Source organism: Oncorhynchus masou, chromosome 2 (genome assembly GCF_036934945.1).
Source record: "Oncorhynchus masou masou isolate Uvic2021 chromosome 2, UVic_Omas_1.1, whole genome shotgun sequence".
NCBI lineage: Eukaryota > Metazoa > Chordata > Actinopteri > Salmoniformes > Salmonidae > Oncorhynchus > Oncorhynchus masou.
This window is the reverse complement of record NC_088213.1, coordinates 35,132,174-35,149,590: the sequence shown is the minus strand read 5'-3', so window position 1 is coordinate 35,149,590 and position 17,417 is coordinate 35,132,174. Positions and strand designations below refer to the sequence as shown.

The following is a 17,417-nucleotide window of genomic DNA, read 5'->3' as shown; positions in this document are numbered from 1 at the left end:
AGTACTATCATTCTAATCTCTGTCAAATATTTGTTATGTAGAAGAGCTTGAATGTACAGCATTGAGGATGCATAATATGTTTATTGGAAAGTCATCTTGATAAAAGCAGGTCGGTTATGTTAGATCAGTGGTGTCAAACTGGGCTGTTGGTTTTTGTTTTAAACTTTCAGTTAAGACCTAGACAACCAGGTGATGGGAGTTCCTTACTAATCAGTGACCTTAATTCCACAATCAAGTACAAGGGAGGAGCGAAAACCCACAGACATTCCGCGCTCCGTGGAATGAGTTTGACACGTGGAATAAATAGATCGTTAACTGAACATAGAGACCACACATACAGTGGGGCCATAGTACCATACCATTTCCATCCATTTGGGGGCAGAATTGAGTTGTCACAATATTATTTCATGGCGAGGGAAGTAGCTAACAGGCTGTCATTACTTGCGTTACGTACATCACTGTATAAATGTGTCTTTGTAGGCTATTTTATAGTTCACCGCTCAGCAGAGTAGTTTTTATCTGGGATTATAAATTGCATTAGTACTGTACCTCAATAGTTATATAATTTTAGCTTTGCATTATCAATGTTTGTCAAATGTAGGGCCGGCTAATTATTCAACAGGCAAGTTATCCACATGTTAAATGGAATTGTATTGAGGGAAAACGCCTGTCAGCATAACGGCCACACGCGATCTATTATGTACTATTTAATAGGCTCTAGTTTGCTTGGACTGACAATGTTGCCATTCTCATAAAATTGCCATTCTCATGAGATTTGCATACGCATAGTTACTATTCAGCCAACGCTGCGCTGGAACTCTGGAACTTGTTGCTGTCACTGGGCGGGCCCTAATGATGTTGTACGCCTAGACGGGGGGTGTAATTCAAGTGAAGGAAAATCGAGTCAAGGGAGTTACCTCAACGGCTAGTTTTTCGAGATATGAGATCGGGCCATATTTCATGTTCGTCTTTCTCTAAATAAAAAAAAAGAAGTGGAGAAAGATACAATTGAGAGTTACACAGCCAACATTCTGCCTATCTGCTGGTGGACAAATTTACCCCCCCCCCCGTGCATGCACAATTTCTCTGTGTTTACAAGTAATTGAAACCGTGCCAGCGAAGAGGGAAAAGGATAACCTAGGAAGGAGGGATGGTGGACAATTCCGGTAGCAGCAAGGCACAAATGGTGAGTTGTTTCCCCCTGTTTGGCGCTGTGCCCTGGCTGGGTCTCGGCTGTGTCATAGCCTATAGGAGCGATGTCGCGAACATTTATTTGCAGAGCAATATAGTCTCGTGCTTTTATCCTATCAAAAGTAACGCTTAAAACAAATGGAAATCCTTATTAATATTTGGTTTTGATAGTTCAGCGTACGTCATTGCCAATGTCCTGTTTTAATTACAGTTATAAATCCTACTGCAAATAAATAATGTATAGTGCGTAACCCAATAAAATAGATCAAATGCATGCATATTTTTTATGCACTGTAATCTGCTCCCCTAATATGATTTAGATAGGGGGGGGGGGTTATATGTGCGTAGCAAGCTACGATACTATACGCTGTTTACTCATGTACGTTTTCTGGAGCCTCGCCATATACATCCGGAAGGCTAATTTTGACTGACTGCACGAATAAAAGAGGCTGTAGGCCTATGTGTTTTGGATAAAATTATAATCGAACTTTAACAATCATCTAACGTTAATTTTGAATGTAGGATACATCTGGGTTGATTTATTGTTTCGGATTTAAGCTAAATTAACACCTTTTGATGATAAGAAACAACTGTACGAGGCTACATGGTTCACAATTATTTCAAAGTTGTTATTGTTACTGATGTTTCTGTTAAAATACAATTGTTTACATTGTTTTAGCTCATTCTTAAAGTGGTGCATATCTATTTCAATTGAGTGTTATGCGTTCACTCGAATTCATTTTTTTCAAATAAGAAGCATAAATGCAATATGCTGTAGATCTATCTACAGGACGAAACGTGGTCTTGTAACTTCTGTATTCTGTGCAGCTGTGCTGAACATTGTATCATTTACCTATACTACACCTACGTATAAATCTGTCCTGCATTTTACTACTATATTTGTAAATACATTCACGTGTAGCATCAGATATTGCATACCATACAATCCTTTCCATGCAGTACATTTCGTTGTACTTTTTGTTGTTGTTTTGTTTATTAACAGTATTTTGCAGTGTCTTCTCCCCTTTCCTCAATGTCAATTAGCCTTTCCCTCATCTATTGTGCTCATGTTGAAACTTACCCATGTTATCCCCATGAAGTGGATGGTTTGTTGTAGCCTACTGTACTAAGTCTAATCCTGACATATGGGACTTCCCTGTTTTTTATGTCTAAATAGTCCACTTTGTGTTATGCATGTCTTTATTAGAACCTGTAAAGCCAGACATCCAGTGGTAATTTGAGTTGTTGGTTTATGGTTGGCTATTGATGTCTTCCTCACTTCCTCTCCCAGCCCAGCATGTCACAGGAGAGTGGTCTGGGGGGTGTCTATCCTCAGGCAGGCACTGCAGGAGGAATGAAGCTGGAGGCTGTCATGGAGCAGCTGCAGCGCCAGCAGCAGGCCAGGCTGGAGATGGAGTGCAAAGAGAGGCGGCTCCGCGAGGCCCACATCATGTATGCCCAGCAGGTAGCAGCGCAGCAGGCCATCCTGGCCGCGGCCCGGGCCTCTGGAGCTGGCTTCATGGGCAAGGCCCTGGTTGGAGGTGGTTCAGGGATACCCAGAGGAGGCCCACTGTCCCGGGTATCTAACCAGAGCAGTGTGGACTCAGAGAGGGAGGATGAGGAGGACAGAGGCCGGGATTCAGGGGATGATGAGGAGATGATGGATGGAGACGAGGGGAGCGAGGAGGAAGAGGGAGGGGCTAGTGGTCTTGAGTACCTCCGCAAGCAGACACTGGCTCTACAACAGGGTGCCTCCCGCCTCCCAGCGCATCCATTTGGCAGTTACTCTACCTCGGGCCCCCAGCAGGTGCCATTGCCACCTGTCAGGGTGAAGCAGGAGCCTGACGAGAGCCGCTCTCCTGCAGGGCTCCATTCTGCCACCTCCCCCAACGGGCAGGCTGACTGGAATAGCTTTGAGGATCAGTTCAAACAGGTAAGGCCACCTTGGCTTACCGCCATTCTACTCTCCTTATAAATGTATGTCAGTTGTCCTTTCTTAGCTATATTCTCAAAATCCAATCCCAATGTAATGTTATGTCTGCCCTTGACATTAATGAATAGATTTGTCCACATGAAGAAAGAAGCCACATTTCTTTGAATATTTCCCCTCGGCAGCTAATCTGGTATCCAAAGTTGTACAATCTCTTCCCCAAACACAGTGAGTCAACACAAAGCTGTATAATGAAAATACAAATGTCCCCCTTGGTAAGTAAGCGTCATATAGGGGGAAAGCCTTTCACTATTTTCCAGTCTCCTGTTGTGTGTTTTGTCTGATTTGTTTCTGCCCTCTCCTGCTGTGAGCGGGTGGGTTAATCTTAGCTTCGACACAGACCTCTCAGCCAGTATCTTTGTGAGACACTTACAATCACTGGGGAAGGCTGAGCCGCTCTATGGCTTTTGTGGCCAAAAATCCTAGAAGTGTGCACTGGCAGAGGGCCAGGCACGTGTGTCGCTCTCACTCACTCTGCGCTCTCTCTCTCTCTCTCTCTCTCTCTCGCACTCAGTGATTTCTCTCTTGTGCTCTCCTGGCAGACATGCAGCACATGGGGTGAGGAGGTAGAGGTATCCTAAGGCACAGTAGTGGTGCTACCCATCTGAAGGGTTTCAGCACTGTGCCAAGTGTACTTTTTCCATTTAAGGTAAATATTTCCTCACCACTTTGTCACGGCGCGACAGAATGCAGAGTGGAATCCAAGCTATCCTTCATGATTGAGTCAGCACTAGGGAAGTAGCATGTGTTGTGTAACAGCCCACCAGTGGTTGATATAAAAAGCCATGTTGCAGTGGAGTTGACAGATGTAGGAGGCAGAACAGATCTATTGCTGTGACTGACCGTTGCATTGCGTGTGCTGCACTATCATTTTCCAAGGATGTCATTACTGTCTATTTAAAGGGGAAATGGCTTTGGGACTGTCACTCCGTCTATTTCCACATTTAGCTCCACAGGAGTGATGGTGGAAGGGGAAGTAAATAAATGACAGCAGATTGAGCCCTGGATTAGAGGCAGGCAGGCAGCAGCAGTGCTATGGTTCGAGTAGGCTACAGTTATCACAAAGAACAGACGGACAGGATAGAGGGTGTAGTAGACTTCTAGCTACCACATTATTAGATCACAGTGGAAACAACCTGAATGAAAAGAAGTTTGACCACATTGTTATGTGACTGTGAACAAAAAAATGCGTCATTGGCTGCAGTAGGTTAGAGGTGGTCGACATGTCTCTGTTTAGGCCAGTTGTCAGACAGCCACCAGTGATCCGAGCAGGAGAGGTGTCGCAGAGCCCTGGCCTGGCTATCTGTGGCATGGTTCTTTTATTAGGAGAGGGGATTGAGCCTGGGGGGTTGGAGAGGCATTGTCAAACAGGGATTTGTCTGCGTTTTTTTTTTTTTCCTCTCTTTCTTTCCTGTCATAATGTCAGCTCTGCAGTATTTAACGACTGCTCATCTCTTGTGGCAGTTTTAGGTTGCACTGCTGAAGGGGGACTTTTTTGATTGTATTGTCTTCAAGAGGCTGGAGAGAAGCCCCAGCAAATGCAATAAATACCATTCTCTGGAGGGAGTGTTGATTAATATTTTCAAAAGCAATGGCACACCATAATCTGGGTGTCACAAAGGTTTGAAGTAGCCTATTATATTACTTTATATTAAGGTTATAAAAAACAAATAGAACAACCTACCACTGATTTGATATTATGCAATTGTTATATTGGCCAAGAATGGGAAATTAGGGATACCTAGTTAGTTTTTACAACCTAATGCATTCAACTGAATGTCCTCTAAGTGTTTCCCAACTCCAGTTCTCCAGAACCTCCAACAGCACACATTTTTATTGTAGCCCTGGACAAGCACACCTGGTTCAACTTGTCAATTAATCATCAAGCCCTCAATGAGTTGAATTAGGTGAGTTTGTCTGGGGCTACAACAAAAATGTGTGCCGTTGGGGGTACAGGAGTTGGGAAACACTGCTCTACGACAGCACTCTGTGTTAAAGGTGCATGGTGTAAAGATCGGGGGTGGAGAGTTTGTGTTTTCTGTCATTGACGCATGTGTCGTGACCTCGCCCTTGCTCTAAACAGCAGAGTAAATAATTGTCAAACGAGAGGATGGACAAAAGCATTGCGTGGCCGGGGTGTTATTGGGACTGGGCAGATCACTCTCTTTCCCCCGGTCTGGGCTCTGCTATAGGCCCACTAATTGACCTCTCGTATCCCTCTCCTCATGATAATCTCCCAGTGATTAATAGAGTAATAATCACGCCTGTGGACCGAGCCCTGGTGTGTCGGACAGTGATAGCGAACTCCCTCCCTAGCAGCTCCATACTGGAGGGGTTGAGCTGAGCATTTTCTAATGATAATACTTGTGGTAGACTAGAGGTAGTTTTGGTTTCGCTGGTTTATCTGCCATTTCTTCATGTTTACATCGTTGATGTTCCTTTTTTTCTGGTGTCAAGGGAGACCTAATCAACAAAACTTAGACTGGGGCTTCATTTGCATTGTAGTGATGACCGAGTCAGGGAGCGCTAAGCTGGGTCGAGGAGGGAGTGCTGGGAAGACCACTGGAAATGTGAGAAATGGTTTCTTTGCACTGTGACATGGTTTCTCAGAGCCCCTCTCTCATCACATCATTAAACTCCAAGCACTGCTGGTTTCTACTGCTGGCTGCTGCTAGTTACTGGCCAGGCATTAAAACATGTTTGTAGAATGCATGCTGTTGCATAATTCAGCTGTCGCCCCAGCAACGCATCAGTCAGGAAATGGGGAGCTGGCTGCACAGCTGCAGCTGCCTGCGATGCGATCGATGGAGGTTGTGGGAGCTGCTTTTAGAGCAGGGAGGAGGGGGTGAATGTTAAGCCTCGTTTATGGTGACATATTTAGCAGATGTATTCCACTATGCATTTTGACAATGAAATGTGGATCAAATGCAGCCTGATGCATCTGCCCAGCAGAGTGCTGGGAAGACCACTGGAAATGTATGAGAAATGGTTTCTTTGCACGGTGACATGGCTTCAGTTCTCAGAGATCGAGGCTGTGGTTGGAATCATGGGGCTTCTCTCCCTCCTTGCCTAGTCTGTGATACAGTACAGGTGTACGGCATCAGTATGACCTTGTTAAAGGCTTCACAATGTTGCCTTGTTTGTATTCACTATCCAATGCCACTTACTACCTGTTTTTCAATGATGTTGCATACTTGTTCAGTTTGAACCCTCCCATCTCCTTTGTTTAGCAACATCCTGTTTGTTTTCTCCTATTGACAGCTACTACTAGGGATCTGTAGCTATTATAAGCCAGATTCTTGCCGTGTTTAGTTAAGTGAACACAGTCTGCTTTTAGTTTATTTTCTTACCTGCCACAGGCTAGAGTTCTTCTCACACGGCCTTTTTCAACCAACAGAATTTCCCGGCCTAGATAATTCTTCACATCTATTTATAGAACCATTGTGCAACACCTATTTGTTGTACAGCTGAAAGCATTAAAAAAAACACACACACACACAAAGGTGTCTCATTCGTTCTCCACAGGTTTTCTAATGGTTGTGTTTAAAGACTGGTTGAATAAGTATAGCCTAGTCCTGTTGAAGAATGTTTGTACAGTCTTTTGTCCACTCAGATGGACGTCTCTTGTGGAGTTGGCAATACAGTAACTAACTTTACATTTTTCATTTCTGGTGTTCTATTGAGACTGAATCGTTAGTTACATAAGATCCATAACTTTTTTTGTGGACCATCGAGATCGCCAATGTGCTGGAGTTTCTTTTCAATTCAGAATACAGGAACTAACAGAATAAGAACCGATTGAGAACACACATCCTATGATCTGGGCTTTCTTGATGTGTCCTAATGTGATTCATGTGATTGATAGGCTGAGCGCTAAGGGGTTAACATTGCCTAATTTGGCCTGTTAATTTCAGAGCTTGTCTTAAAACAGATTAGACTGCTCAGGGCCTCCATGATTCCAGCTTTAGTTTTAGTTTGTGGTGGACAACTACCCAGTGAGATTGTGGCTGGAGCCAGGATTTATGATAATACAGTTTGAGAAGTTTATGATTATATAAATTAGGATATCCGTAGTTTATGTTGCTCTTGTGTTAGGCTGATTTAAGATGTGGCTTTAACAGTGTGTTTGAACTAAGTGTCCTTGTATACGTTTCTATTTTCATGCTTCAGTCAGTCCACATTAATGAATTATGTATGTTGATGTTTTTCTTGTGTATTTTAATCCAATCTTTATTTTCATAACCTGGGTTTCAGTGATGGAGCATTTCAAACTCTTTAAACAGACTCGGCGCTGTGTTTATACGTTTGCTTCACATGGTGCCTTGCGTCTGTAGTGGGATTTTCTGTCTGTTTGTGGACCAGTGCTTTGTGGGCCTTCGTTGTGCCTCATTAACAAAGGGCCCTGGCTGGGTGGTTTGGGTGTAGGAGGCAACACGCGATTAGCACCGACTCCACCATTCTAATAGCATTCTTTTCATCAGAGAGTAGTCTGTACTAAATGTCACTGTGCTAGTTTGACTTGGTATAGAAACCAATACAGAACCTGTTTAGGTGTCAGATTTACAGAGATTTAGAAAGGAGACGTGAGCCTGAGTAATCTCGTGAGATGATCGAACCATGGGGCTGTAGGAAGGCTCCTTTGTGGGAGTTTGCTTGTGGTATCCTGCTCCTATATTCCGCTAACCTAGAAATAGAGGTAGAGAGATGAAGGGGGAGACGTTGTGGAGGGGTGGGGTCAGGGGGATATTGGTTTGTCTCAACATTGCACTGCCCCACCCAAAGGAAACATTCCAGACGGAATTAAAGAGTTAACTGTTCAAACAGTGAGCATTCTCATTGTGGCTCCTACAAGAGGCTGGGGGGGTGGGGTAGCGTATCTGTGCTGTTCTGTCAGGGCCGTGATTGGTGATCTTTTAATTTATTTTAGTCATTGTCACAGGAGCTGTAAAAGAAAAAGGAGCGGGAGGGGAGGGCTGGTGCAAGGAAAGACACTTTATTTTATTTATCTCCGTCTCAAAGGGCACACCTGCTGCTGCTGGGAGAGAGCCCTCCCGGGGAGGCTGGTCTGGTCTGGGGAACCCTCATGGCTCCTCTCTACTTCTCTCTCAGACAGACAGACTGACAATGCTGTGCTAAAGATGTGTACCAGCTGACCTGACCAGAGCTTGGCCCACTCAACCTCAGCTTTATTGGCATAGTTGAGTCTACCGACCATGGATTGGCATAGTGTTTTTTGTCTGAGGCTACAGGGAAGAAAGGAGTTGTTGAATTTCAAGATCCGTGCTCTTGATTGCAGCTCCAGCACTATGGCCACATGAACCAAAAAGAGGCCAAATATTATTGAAGATGGTGTTTTCTGCCACCATATGTAATAATAATAATTTGGTGGGTGTTTCTATATTTGCCAAAATTATTTGTTGAACGTCTCATTCCAAAATCATGGGCATTAATATGGGAAGGCTTTCCACTAGGTTTTTGAACATTGCTGCGGGGACTTACTTCCATTCAGTCATGAGCATTAGTGAGGTTGGACACTGATGTTGGGCAATTAGGTCTGGCTCGCAGTCCGCTTTCCAATTCATCCAAAAGGTATTTGATGGGGTTGAGGTCAGAGCTCTGTACAGGCCAGTCAAGTTCTTCCACACCGATCTCACAAACCATTTCTGTGTGAACCTTGCTTTGTGCATGGGGGCATTGTCATGCTGAAACAGGAAAGGGCCTTCCCCAAACTAGCCCGAGCCATTAAAAAATAGCCCCAGACATTACTCCTCCTCCACCAAACATTACAGTTGGCACTATGCATTGGGCAGGTAGCATTCTTCTGGCATCTGCCAACCCCAGATTAGTCTGTCTGACTACCAGATTGGGAAGTGTGATTCATCACTCTAGAGAACGCGTTTCCACTGCTCCAGAGTCCGAAGGCGGCGAGCTTTACACCACTTCAGCCGATGCTTTGCACTGCACTGTAACGGCGTTCTTCGTTTGTCGCAAGAGAGTCGGACCGAAATGCAGCGTGTTGGTTACTCATGTTGTTTAATGAAACAAATGACGAATACATGAAAATACTGAGACAAATACAAAACAACAAAACGGAACGTGAAACCTAAATACAGCCTATCTGGTGAAACTACAGAGACAGGAACAATCACCCACGAAATACACAGAGAAACCCCGGCTACCTAAATACGTTTCCCAATCAGAGACAACGAGAATCACCTGACTCTGATTGACAACCGCCTCAGGCAGCCAAGCCTATAGAAAACCCCTACTCAGCCGCAATCCCAAATACTACAAACCCCAATACGAAAATACAATATATAAACCCATGTCACACCCTGGCCTGACCAAATATATAACGAAAACACAAAATACAATGACCAAGGCGTGACATGCACATGGTGATTTAAGGCTTGTGTGGGGCTGCTCGGACACGGACACCCATTTCATGAAGCTCCCAACAAACAGTTCTTGTGTTGACGTTACTTCCAGAGGCAGTTGAGCTCGATAGTGAGTGCTGCAACCGAGGACAGATGATTTTTAAGTGATACGTACTTCAACTCTCAGTGGTCCCATTCTGTGAGCTTTTGTGGCCTACCACATCACGGCTGAGCTCTTGTTGCTCCTAGACGTTTCCACTTCACAATAACAGCATTTACAGTTGACCAGGGCAGGTCAAGCAGGGCAGGAATTTGACCAACTGGAAAGATGGCATCCTATAACAGTGCCATGCTGAAGTCACTGGGCTCTTCAGTACGGGCCATTCTACTGCCAATGTCTATCTAAGGAGATTGCATGGCTGTGTGCCCGATTTTATACACCTGTCATCAATGTGTGTTGCTGAAATAACTGAATCCGCAAGTTGGAAGGGTCCACATACATGTAGTGTATCCCAATTTAATTTTTTTAAACTTATGGGTGATTTAATTATATATCTCGATTTAATACGATACATCTCGATTAATTTTTAAAAATTCTCTAAAGAAACTTCATTGTACAATTTAAAGGTAGAATACACTGCATTTCAAGCAGTCAGCAATAAGCTATTGAATTCACCGCTTGTGAAATTATACCTCGGCTTTCCACAACCACAAGACCCACTAATAATTTAATTATTGTTCATTTAAGTTATGAACACACCGTCTCTGTTTGAACAGCCTGTCCATTTTGTTCAGATGTTGAAGTCAAGCAGCCTACCTTTTTTTTTTCTCAGAATGAGAACAAGTTGCCATGTTGCACATACAGTGCCTTGCGAAAGTATTCGGCCCCCTTGAACTTTGCGACCTTTTGCCACATTTCAGGCTTCAAACATAAAGATATAAAACTGTATTTTTTTGTGAAGAATCAACAACAAGTGGGACACAATCATGAAGTGGAACGACATTTATTGGATATTTCAAACTTTTTTAACAAATCAAAAATTGAAAAATTGGGTGTGCAAAATTATTCAGCCCCCTTAAGTTAATACTTTGTAGCGCCACCTTTTGCTGTGATTACAGCTGTAAGTCGCTTGGGGTATGTCTCTATCAGTTTTGCACATCGAGAGACTGAAATTTTTTCCCATTCCTCCTTGCAAAACAGCTCGAGCTCAGTGAGGTTGGATGGAGGGCATTTGTGAACAGCAGTTTTCAGTTCTTTCCACAGATTCTCGATTGGATTCAGGTCTGGACTTTGACTTGGCCATTCTAACACCTGGATATGTTTATTTTTGAACCATTCTGTTGTAGATTTTGCTTTATATTTTGGATCATTGTCTTGTTGGAAGACAAATCTCCGTCCCAGTCTCAGGTCTTTTGCAGACTCCATCAGGTTTTCTTCCAGAATGGTCCTGTATTTGGCTCCATCCATCTTCCCATCAATTTTAACCATCTTCCCTGTCCCTGCTGAAGAAAAGCAGGCCCAAACCATGATGCTGCCACCACCATGTTTGACAGTGGGTATGGTGTGTTCAGGGTGATGAGCTGTGTTGCTTTTACACCAAACATAACGTTTTGCATTGTTGCCAAAAAGTTCAATTTTGGTTTCATCTGACCAGAGCACCTTCTTCCACATGTTTGGTGTGTCTCCCAGGTGGCTTGTGGCAAACTTTAAACAAAACCTTTTATGGATGGCTTTCTTCTTGCCACTCTTCCATAAAGGCCAGATTTGTGCAATATACGACTGATTTGTTGTCCTATGGACAGAGTCTCCCACCTCGGCTGTAGATCTCTGCAGTTCATCCAGAGTGATCATGGGCCTCTTGGCTGCATCTCTGATCAGTCTTCTCCTTGTATGAGCTGAAAGTTTAGAGGGGCGGCCAGGTCTTGGTCGATTTGCAGTGGTCTGATACTCCTTCCATTTCAATATTATCGCTTGCACAGTGCTCCTTGGGATGTTTAAAGCTTGGGAAATCTTTTTTGTATACAAATCCGGCTTTAAACTTCTTCACAACAGTATCTCGGACCTGCCTGGTGTGTTCCTTGTTCTTCATGATGCTCTCTGCGCTTTTAACAGACCTCTGAGACTATCACAGTGCAGGTGCATTTATACGGAGACTTGATTACACACAGGTGGATTGTATTTATCATCATTAGTCATTTAGGTCAACATTGGATCATTCAGAGATCGTCACTGAACTTCTGGAGAGAGTTTGCTGCACTGAAAGTAAAGGGGCTGAATAATTTTGCACGCCAAATTTTTCAGTTTTTGATTTGTTAAAAAAGTTTGAAATATCCAATAAATGTCGTTCCACTTCATGATTGTGTCCCACTTGTTGTTGATTCTTCACAAAAAAATACAGTTTTATATCTTTATGTTTGAAGCCTGAAATGTGGCAAAAGGTCGCAAAGTTCAAGAGGGACAAATACTTTCGCAAGGCACTGTATGTAAAACTAGACAGCTAGTATAAGTCTTTGGCTAAAATGCTCCTAGCGGTACGTGGTAGCGCAATGCCACACGTGACAAACTGAGCATTACATTTCCAGAGTCAATGTTCATTGATACAACCACAATGTGAGGAGTTGCGACATGAAAATGGGTAACTTCCCCTTTTATTATGGTAAAATATTGTCTCAATGTGTTTTGGTGTCCGTATGAATGTTTCTGTTGGACCAAACCTCAAATGCAAATAGCGAGTTGAAACTGCTTGTCAAAGAGGAAGAAGTGATCTCTCAACTTTGTCATTAGTGGCAGGGGGAGGAGCTTGGTGTGTATGTGTGTAAATGGGAAGACAACGTGAGAACAAGTGGCCATAAACACGCATAATAAATAAATTACCTAGATTCTTAATTTTATATATTGCCCAGCCCTATGTACAAGTGTGTATTAATACTCGTGTGAATTGGAAATGTGTTTTTCGCATATCCCAACTAAGTCACCCTCAGAGTTGGGTCACAGACCCCCCCCGTCAGGGATTCAAACTAGCAACCTTTCGGTTAGTGGCCTATCACTCAAACCACTAGACTACCTGCCGCCCTAACCTCAGTGATGTTTCAAATGTATGTTCTTGATAATGACAATAAGAGTATGGCTTGCTTAAATCTGATCTCTAGTTCGTATCGGTTGCAATGCTGAGCACAAAGTTTACCAAGGCAAAAGTTCTCACATATTAAATGCAAATGGCACATGCCCTTAGGGCTATCACCCCCCCCCCCAAAAAATAAATTGACCTGGAGGATTTGACTTCCTTAGCCCTTATTGGAAAGCTACTGATGGCTGGTGTAATCTGATCAGTCAGCAGCAACCTCAAGCCCCGCTCCCTATCTCCCTCTCCCCCCTCTTCTCTATTGCGCCCCATTTTTTTCTCCCTTTCTCTCTCCCTCTCTCTTCACCCTCAATGACCATATCCTTCCCACTATGACATATCTCAACACCTGCTCTTTAATGAAGCCCCCTATGCACAGACAGATGAGATGAAATGGCCAAGTGAAACAAAGGCCTCCACCATGGCTGCAGCCAGGGAACAGAGCCAAGCTGAGCTCCGATGTCACAGCAGAGCCTCGTCATTAAACTTAACATTTCTATCTCCGTCTAGAAGTGAGTGAATTCTCACTAACACCACTGACTATTTAGTATCCGTAGCATGTCTTTAGAACAGACCGGAGGGAAGGGTGGTCCGGGTCGGGTCTGAGTTTAATCCTGGCGTGTCGAAACCGGGCTGCGCTCCCTATTGAAAGCACAATGTGGAGGTGAGGAGTGAAAGGCGTTTCGTTATTGTTAGTGGCAGTCTTGGCCGTCTCCGAACCCTGGCGGTGGTTTGGCTCAGGTCCAGGCCAGTGGCAGGCGGGCCCTGAGTTGCTAAATGACCCGCTGTGCCAGAGGCCCTGGGTAAACAACACTGAAGCAGCAGCGCAGCTGACTGGAGCCTGGCACCCAGCCAGGCAGAGGAGCAGGAGGTGTGTAGGAGGGAGGCTTTCATTTCACTGCTGCCTTTCTCTCCGCCCACCTCACCGCAGTCCACCCCCTGCTCTAACGGCATGTGCAGACGACCTGCCTGCCAACCTCCTGTGTAGCGTACAGTATTTTACAGCGCAAGTGTGTGGCCAGGTTGTTAATCTGCCAAGTCTTCACAATACAGGCCTCCGTGTAATCACCCCCGCTTGTCAGCACCAGTTTCTTGCAGAGGAGGCAGAGAGAGAGAGAATTCGCCACTCGTTTATAGTGGTAAACGTAATATTTCGCAGCAAAACCAATGTCTGCTTTGCTGTGCCAGCTGATGTTTTCACACATTCGGAAATCTGAGAATTTTCACCATGTCGAGTCGTGTTTCACCCTATTTCTGAACTAAAAAACAGTTCAATATTGCGTTCTCTGTGTTGTTGTGAAGCAGTGAAACTTGTATTTTAGAGACATTTCACTTGCAAATCAGGCACATGGATAGATTGGACTTGCGAAGGTCTTTCTTGAGGCTTGTCTTTCTAGGCTCATGTTTCTCAACTAAAACAACCCTACTCCCAACTTTGAAATCAAGCAAACTACTTTTGTCTGATGTCCATATCAGTCAGAATATGGTGAACAGTTCCTGACTCTAGAGATTCAGATTATATTAAATGTGAGATATAGAAATGGGGGTTTGATAGATTAGGAAATACAACCTGTGATTATTTTTTGCTGATCTAGTTAGTAGACAATCACATTCTCAATAGAACTATGAACCATGTCAACTGGAGTCGATCATTTCAAAAGCCGTGTTGGTAAATGATTTAAAAGGTTGGTCCAAAAATGTTAATTATTAAACTCAAGCCTTTGAAGAGAAAGAGTTGGGACTGCATTGAATGGTAAAGATTATGTTCAGTATAAAATGGAGGATACTGTGGTATACCTGATAAGGTATGGAATGAGTAGGAAGATAAAAACATCAACTGAAAAAAAGAGCCTTTGCAAGTTTTGGATCCATGCAGATTTCAGAAATCAGACATTTGCATGGATCTAAATGTGAGGACTGTGGAGGCTGTTTTCTTTCCTCACCTGAATTAGCCTAGATTGGTCCACCATCTGGTCAAACAAAAGACATCCAGTCAGACCTGCCTGACTCAAATAAATGTTTTAATCCTCCACGAACAATTAACCTAGAATGGTTGACGCGACTAACGTGACTCACAGCGCAGGGAGAACTGTGACCACACTGGTCTGGAAAGGAGGAGAATTTACATGACACGAATTCAATGGAAGAGACTTTGAGAATGTAAAGGTTGCGGTACACACAGTTCACCGTTGACATTTTAGAGATGCGCTTGTTTTTAAAAATAACAGGAATTTCACATGAACAGTGGATACCAAAATGTATCTCTATCTTACCTCACATTTTTTTTTTATGTCCTCTGGATTCGAAAAGAAAAATGACGAGTTCAACAACGGTGGGCCTGTCAGTTAGCCTTAATTATCGCACAGCATCTAGCCTAGTTTACACAATGCGTTTTCCAGAATTTTCTTTGGCCTACATTGATTTTGTCACCCTAATTTTGGCCATCCTACAAGGGTTAAAACCAATAATGAATTATGATAGAGAGATTAGGTTTGGACGATTGGTTTATGAAGAATATGAAGAAAGTACAACATTTCAGGAGCATTTTTGTCAAACTTGTTTAACTGCATTACTCAAATGTTGAAAGTGTCAGTTTATCGTTCTGTACGCTTTATAGCATCAATATAGTAAATGTCAGTGGGTTGTTTACTTTTATGATTTAACTGCTAAATAAATAGTTATTTCCTTATTTAGCAGGAACTCTATTTTTGAACCACCCAGTAGAGTATGTGAAAGGAAGGCCCGGAAAATGATTCCTGCCACCAAAGCCATAGACTGTTCTTTGCTTCTTCACGGCAAGCGGTACCGAAGCAACAAGTCTGACACCAACGGCTCCTGAACAGCATCTATATCCTCAAGCCTTAAGACTGCTAAATAGCGAACAAAGTGGCGTCACCGGTTTTCTGCTTTGACCCTCTATGCACACTCTACACACACTCTACACACTCATTCACACGGACACTCCAACACACTCCAATGCTTACTTACAAGCCCAAGAATCTAGAGAAATATTTTGTTTTAAATAGAGCAAAATAATAACAAGGAATAAATACACAGTGGAACACGGGATACCAGTGCAGAGTCGATTTGCAGGGGTACTAGGTAATTGAGGTTGGTAGATGTATACAGTGCCTTTGGAAAGTATTCAGACCCCTTGGCGTTTCCCACATTTTGTAGTTTGTCTTTTTCTAAAATTGATTACGTAGTTCCCCCCCCCCCCTCAATCTACAAACAATACTGCATAATGACAAAGCTAACTTTTTAAAAATAAATTAACACATAAAAATAACACGTCACATTTACATAAGTATTCAGACCTTTTAATTAGTGCTTTGTAGAAGAACCTTTGGCAGCGATTACAGCAGGGGTGGGCAACTCCAGTCCTCGAGTGCCTGATTGGTGTAACTTTTTCTCCATCCTTAGCAAATACAGCTGATTATTCAAATTGCATTCTAAACTGAAGATCATGATTTGGTGATTATTGGAGTCAGGTGTGTTAGCTGGAGCAAAACTGTGACACCAATCAGGCTCTCGAGGACTGGAATTGCCCACCCCTGGATTACAGCCTCGAGTCTTCTTGGGTATAAACCAGCCCAGTCACGGACCAGGTTGTCTTGCTCCCAGGCAGACTAAATAACTTTTTTGCCCGCTTTGAGGACAATACAGTGCCACTGACATGGCCGCAACCAAAACATGCGGACTCTCCTTCACTGCAGCCGAGGTGAGTAAAACATTTAAACGTGTTAACCCTCGCAAGGCTGCAGGCCCAGACGGCATCCCCAGCCGCACCCTCAGAGCATGCGCAGACCAGCTGGCTGGTGTGTTTACGGACATATTCAGACAATCCCTATCCCAGTCTGCTGTTCCCACATGCTTCAAGAGGGCCACCATTGTTCCTGTTCCCAAGAAAGCTAAGGTAACTGAGCTAAACGACTACCGCCCCGTAGCCCTCACTTCCGTCATCATGAAGTGCTTTGAGAGACTAATCAAGGACCATATCACCTCCACCCTACCTGACACCCTAGACCCACTCCAATTTGCTTACCCTGGGTCTCGACCCCGCCCTGTGCAACTGGGTACTGGACTTCCTGATGGGCCGCCCCCAGGTGGTGAGGGTAGGTAACAACATCTCCACCCCGCTGATCCTCAACACTGGGGCCCCACAAGGGTGCGTTCTGAGCCCTCTCCTGTACTCCCTGTTCACTCACGACTGCGTGGCCACGCACGCCTCCAACTCAATCATCAAGTTTGCTAACGACACAACAGTGGTAGGCTTGATTACCAACAACGACGAGACGGCCTACAGGGAGGAGGTGAGGGCCCTCGGAGTGTGGTGTCAGGAAAATAACCTCACACTCAACGTCAACAAAACTAAGGAGATGATTGTGGACTTCAAGGAAACAGCAGAGGGAACACCCCCCTATCCACATCGATGGAACAGTAGTGGAGAGGGTAGTAAGTTTTAAGTTCCTCGGCATACACATCACAGACTAACTGAATTGGTCCACCCACACAGACAGCATCGTGAAGAAGGCGCAGCAGCGCCTCTTCAACCTCAGGAGGCTGAAGACATTCGGCTTGTCACCAAAAGCACTCACAAACTTCTACAGATGCACAATCGAGAGCATCCTGTCGGGCTCTATCACCGCCTGGTACGGCAACTGCTCCGCCCACAACCGTAAGGCTCTCCAGAGGGTAGTGAGGTCTGCACAACGCATCACCGGGGGCAAACTACCT

The 17,417-nt window shown here is 44.1% G+C and overlaps 1 protein-coding gene across 3 annotated transcripts in view; it reads left to right on the top strand.

The window, feature by feature from the left end:
• The first annotated feature begins 32 nt into the window (after nt 1-32).
• The window catches only part of LOC135503838 (AT-rich interactive domain-containing protein 3B-like), a 67,038-nt gene continuing 49,653 nt past the window's right edge, over nt 33-17,417 (top strand). For all 3 annotated transcript variants that reach the window (XM_064922001.1, XM_064922009.1, XM_064921993.1), the window contains exons 1-2: nt 33-1,186; nt 2,483-3,124. In XM_064922001.1, coding sequence (XP_064778073.1) covers nt 1,151-1,186; nt 2,483-3,124 — 678 coding nt within the window. In that variant the 5' untranslated portion in view covers nt 33-1,150. The remainder of the gene's footprint in view (nt 1,187-2,482; nt 3,125-17,417) is intronic.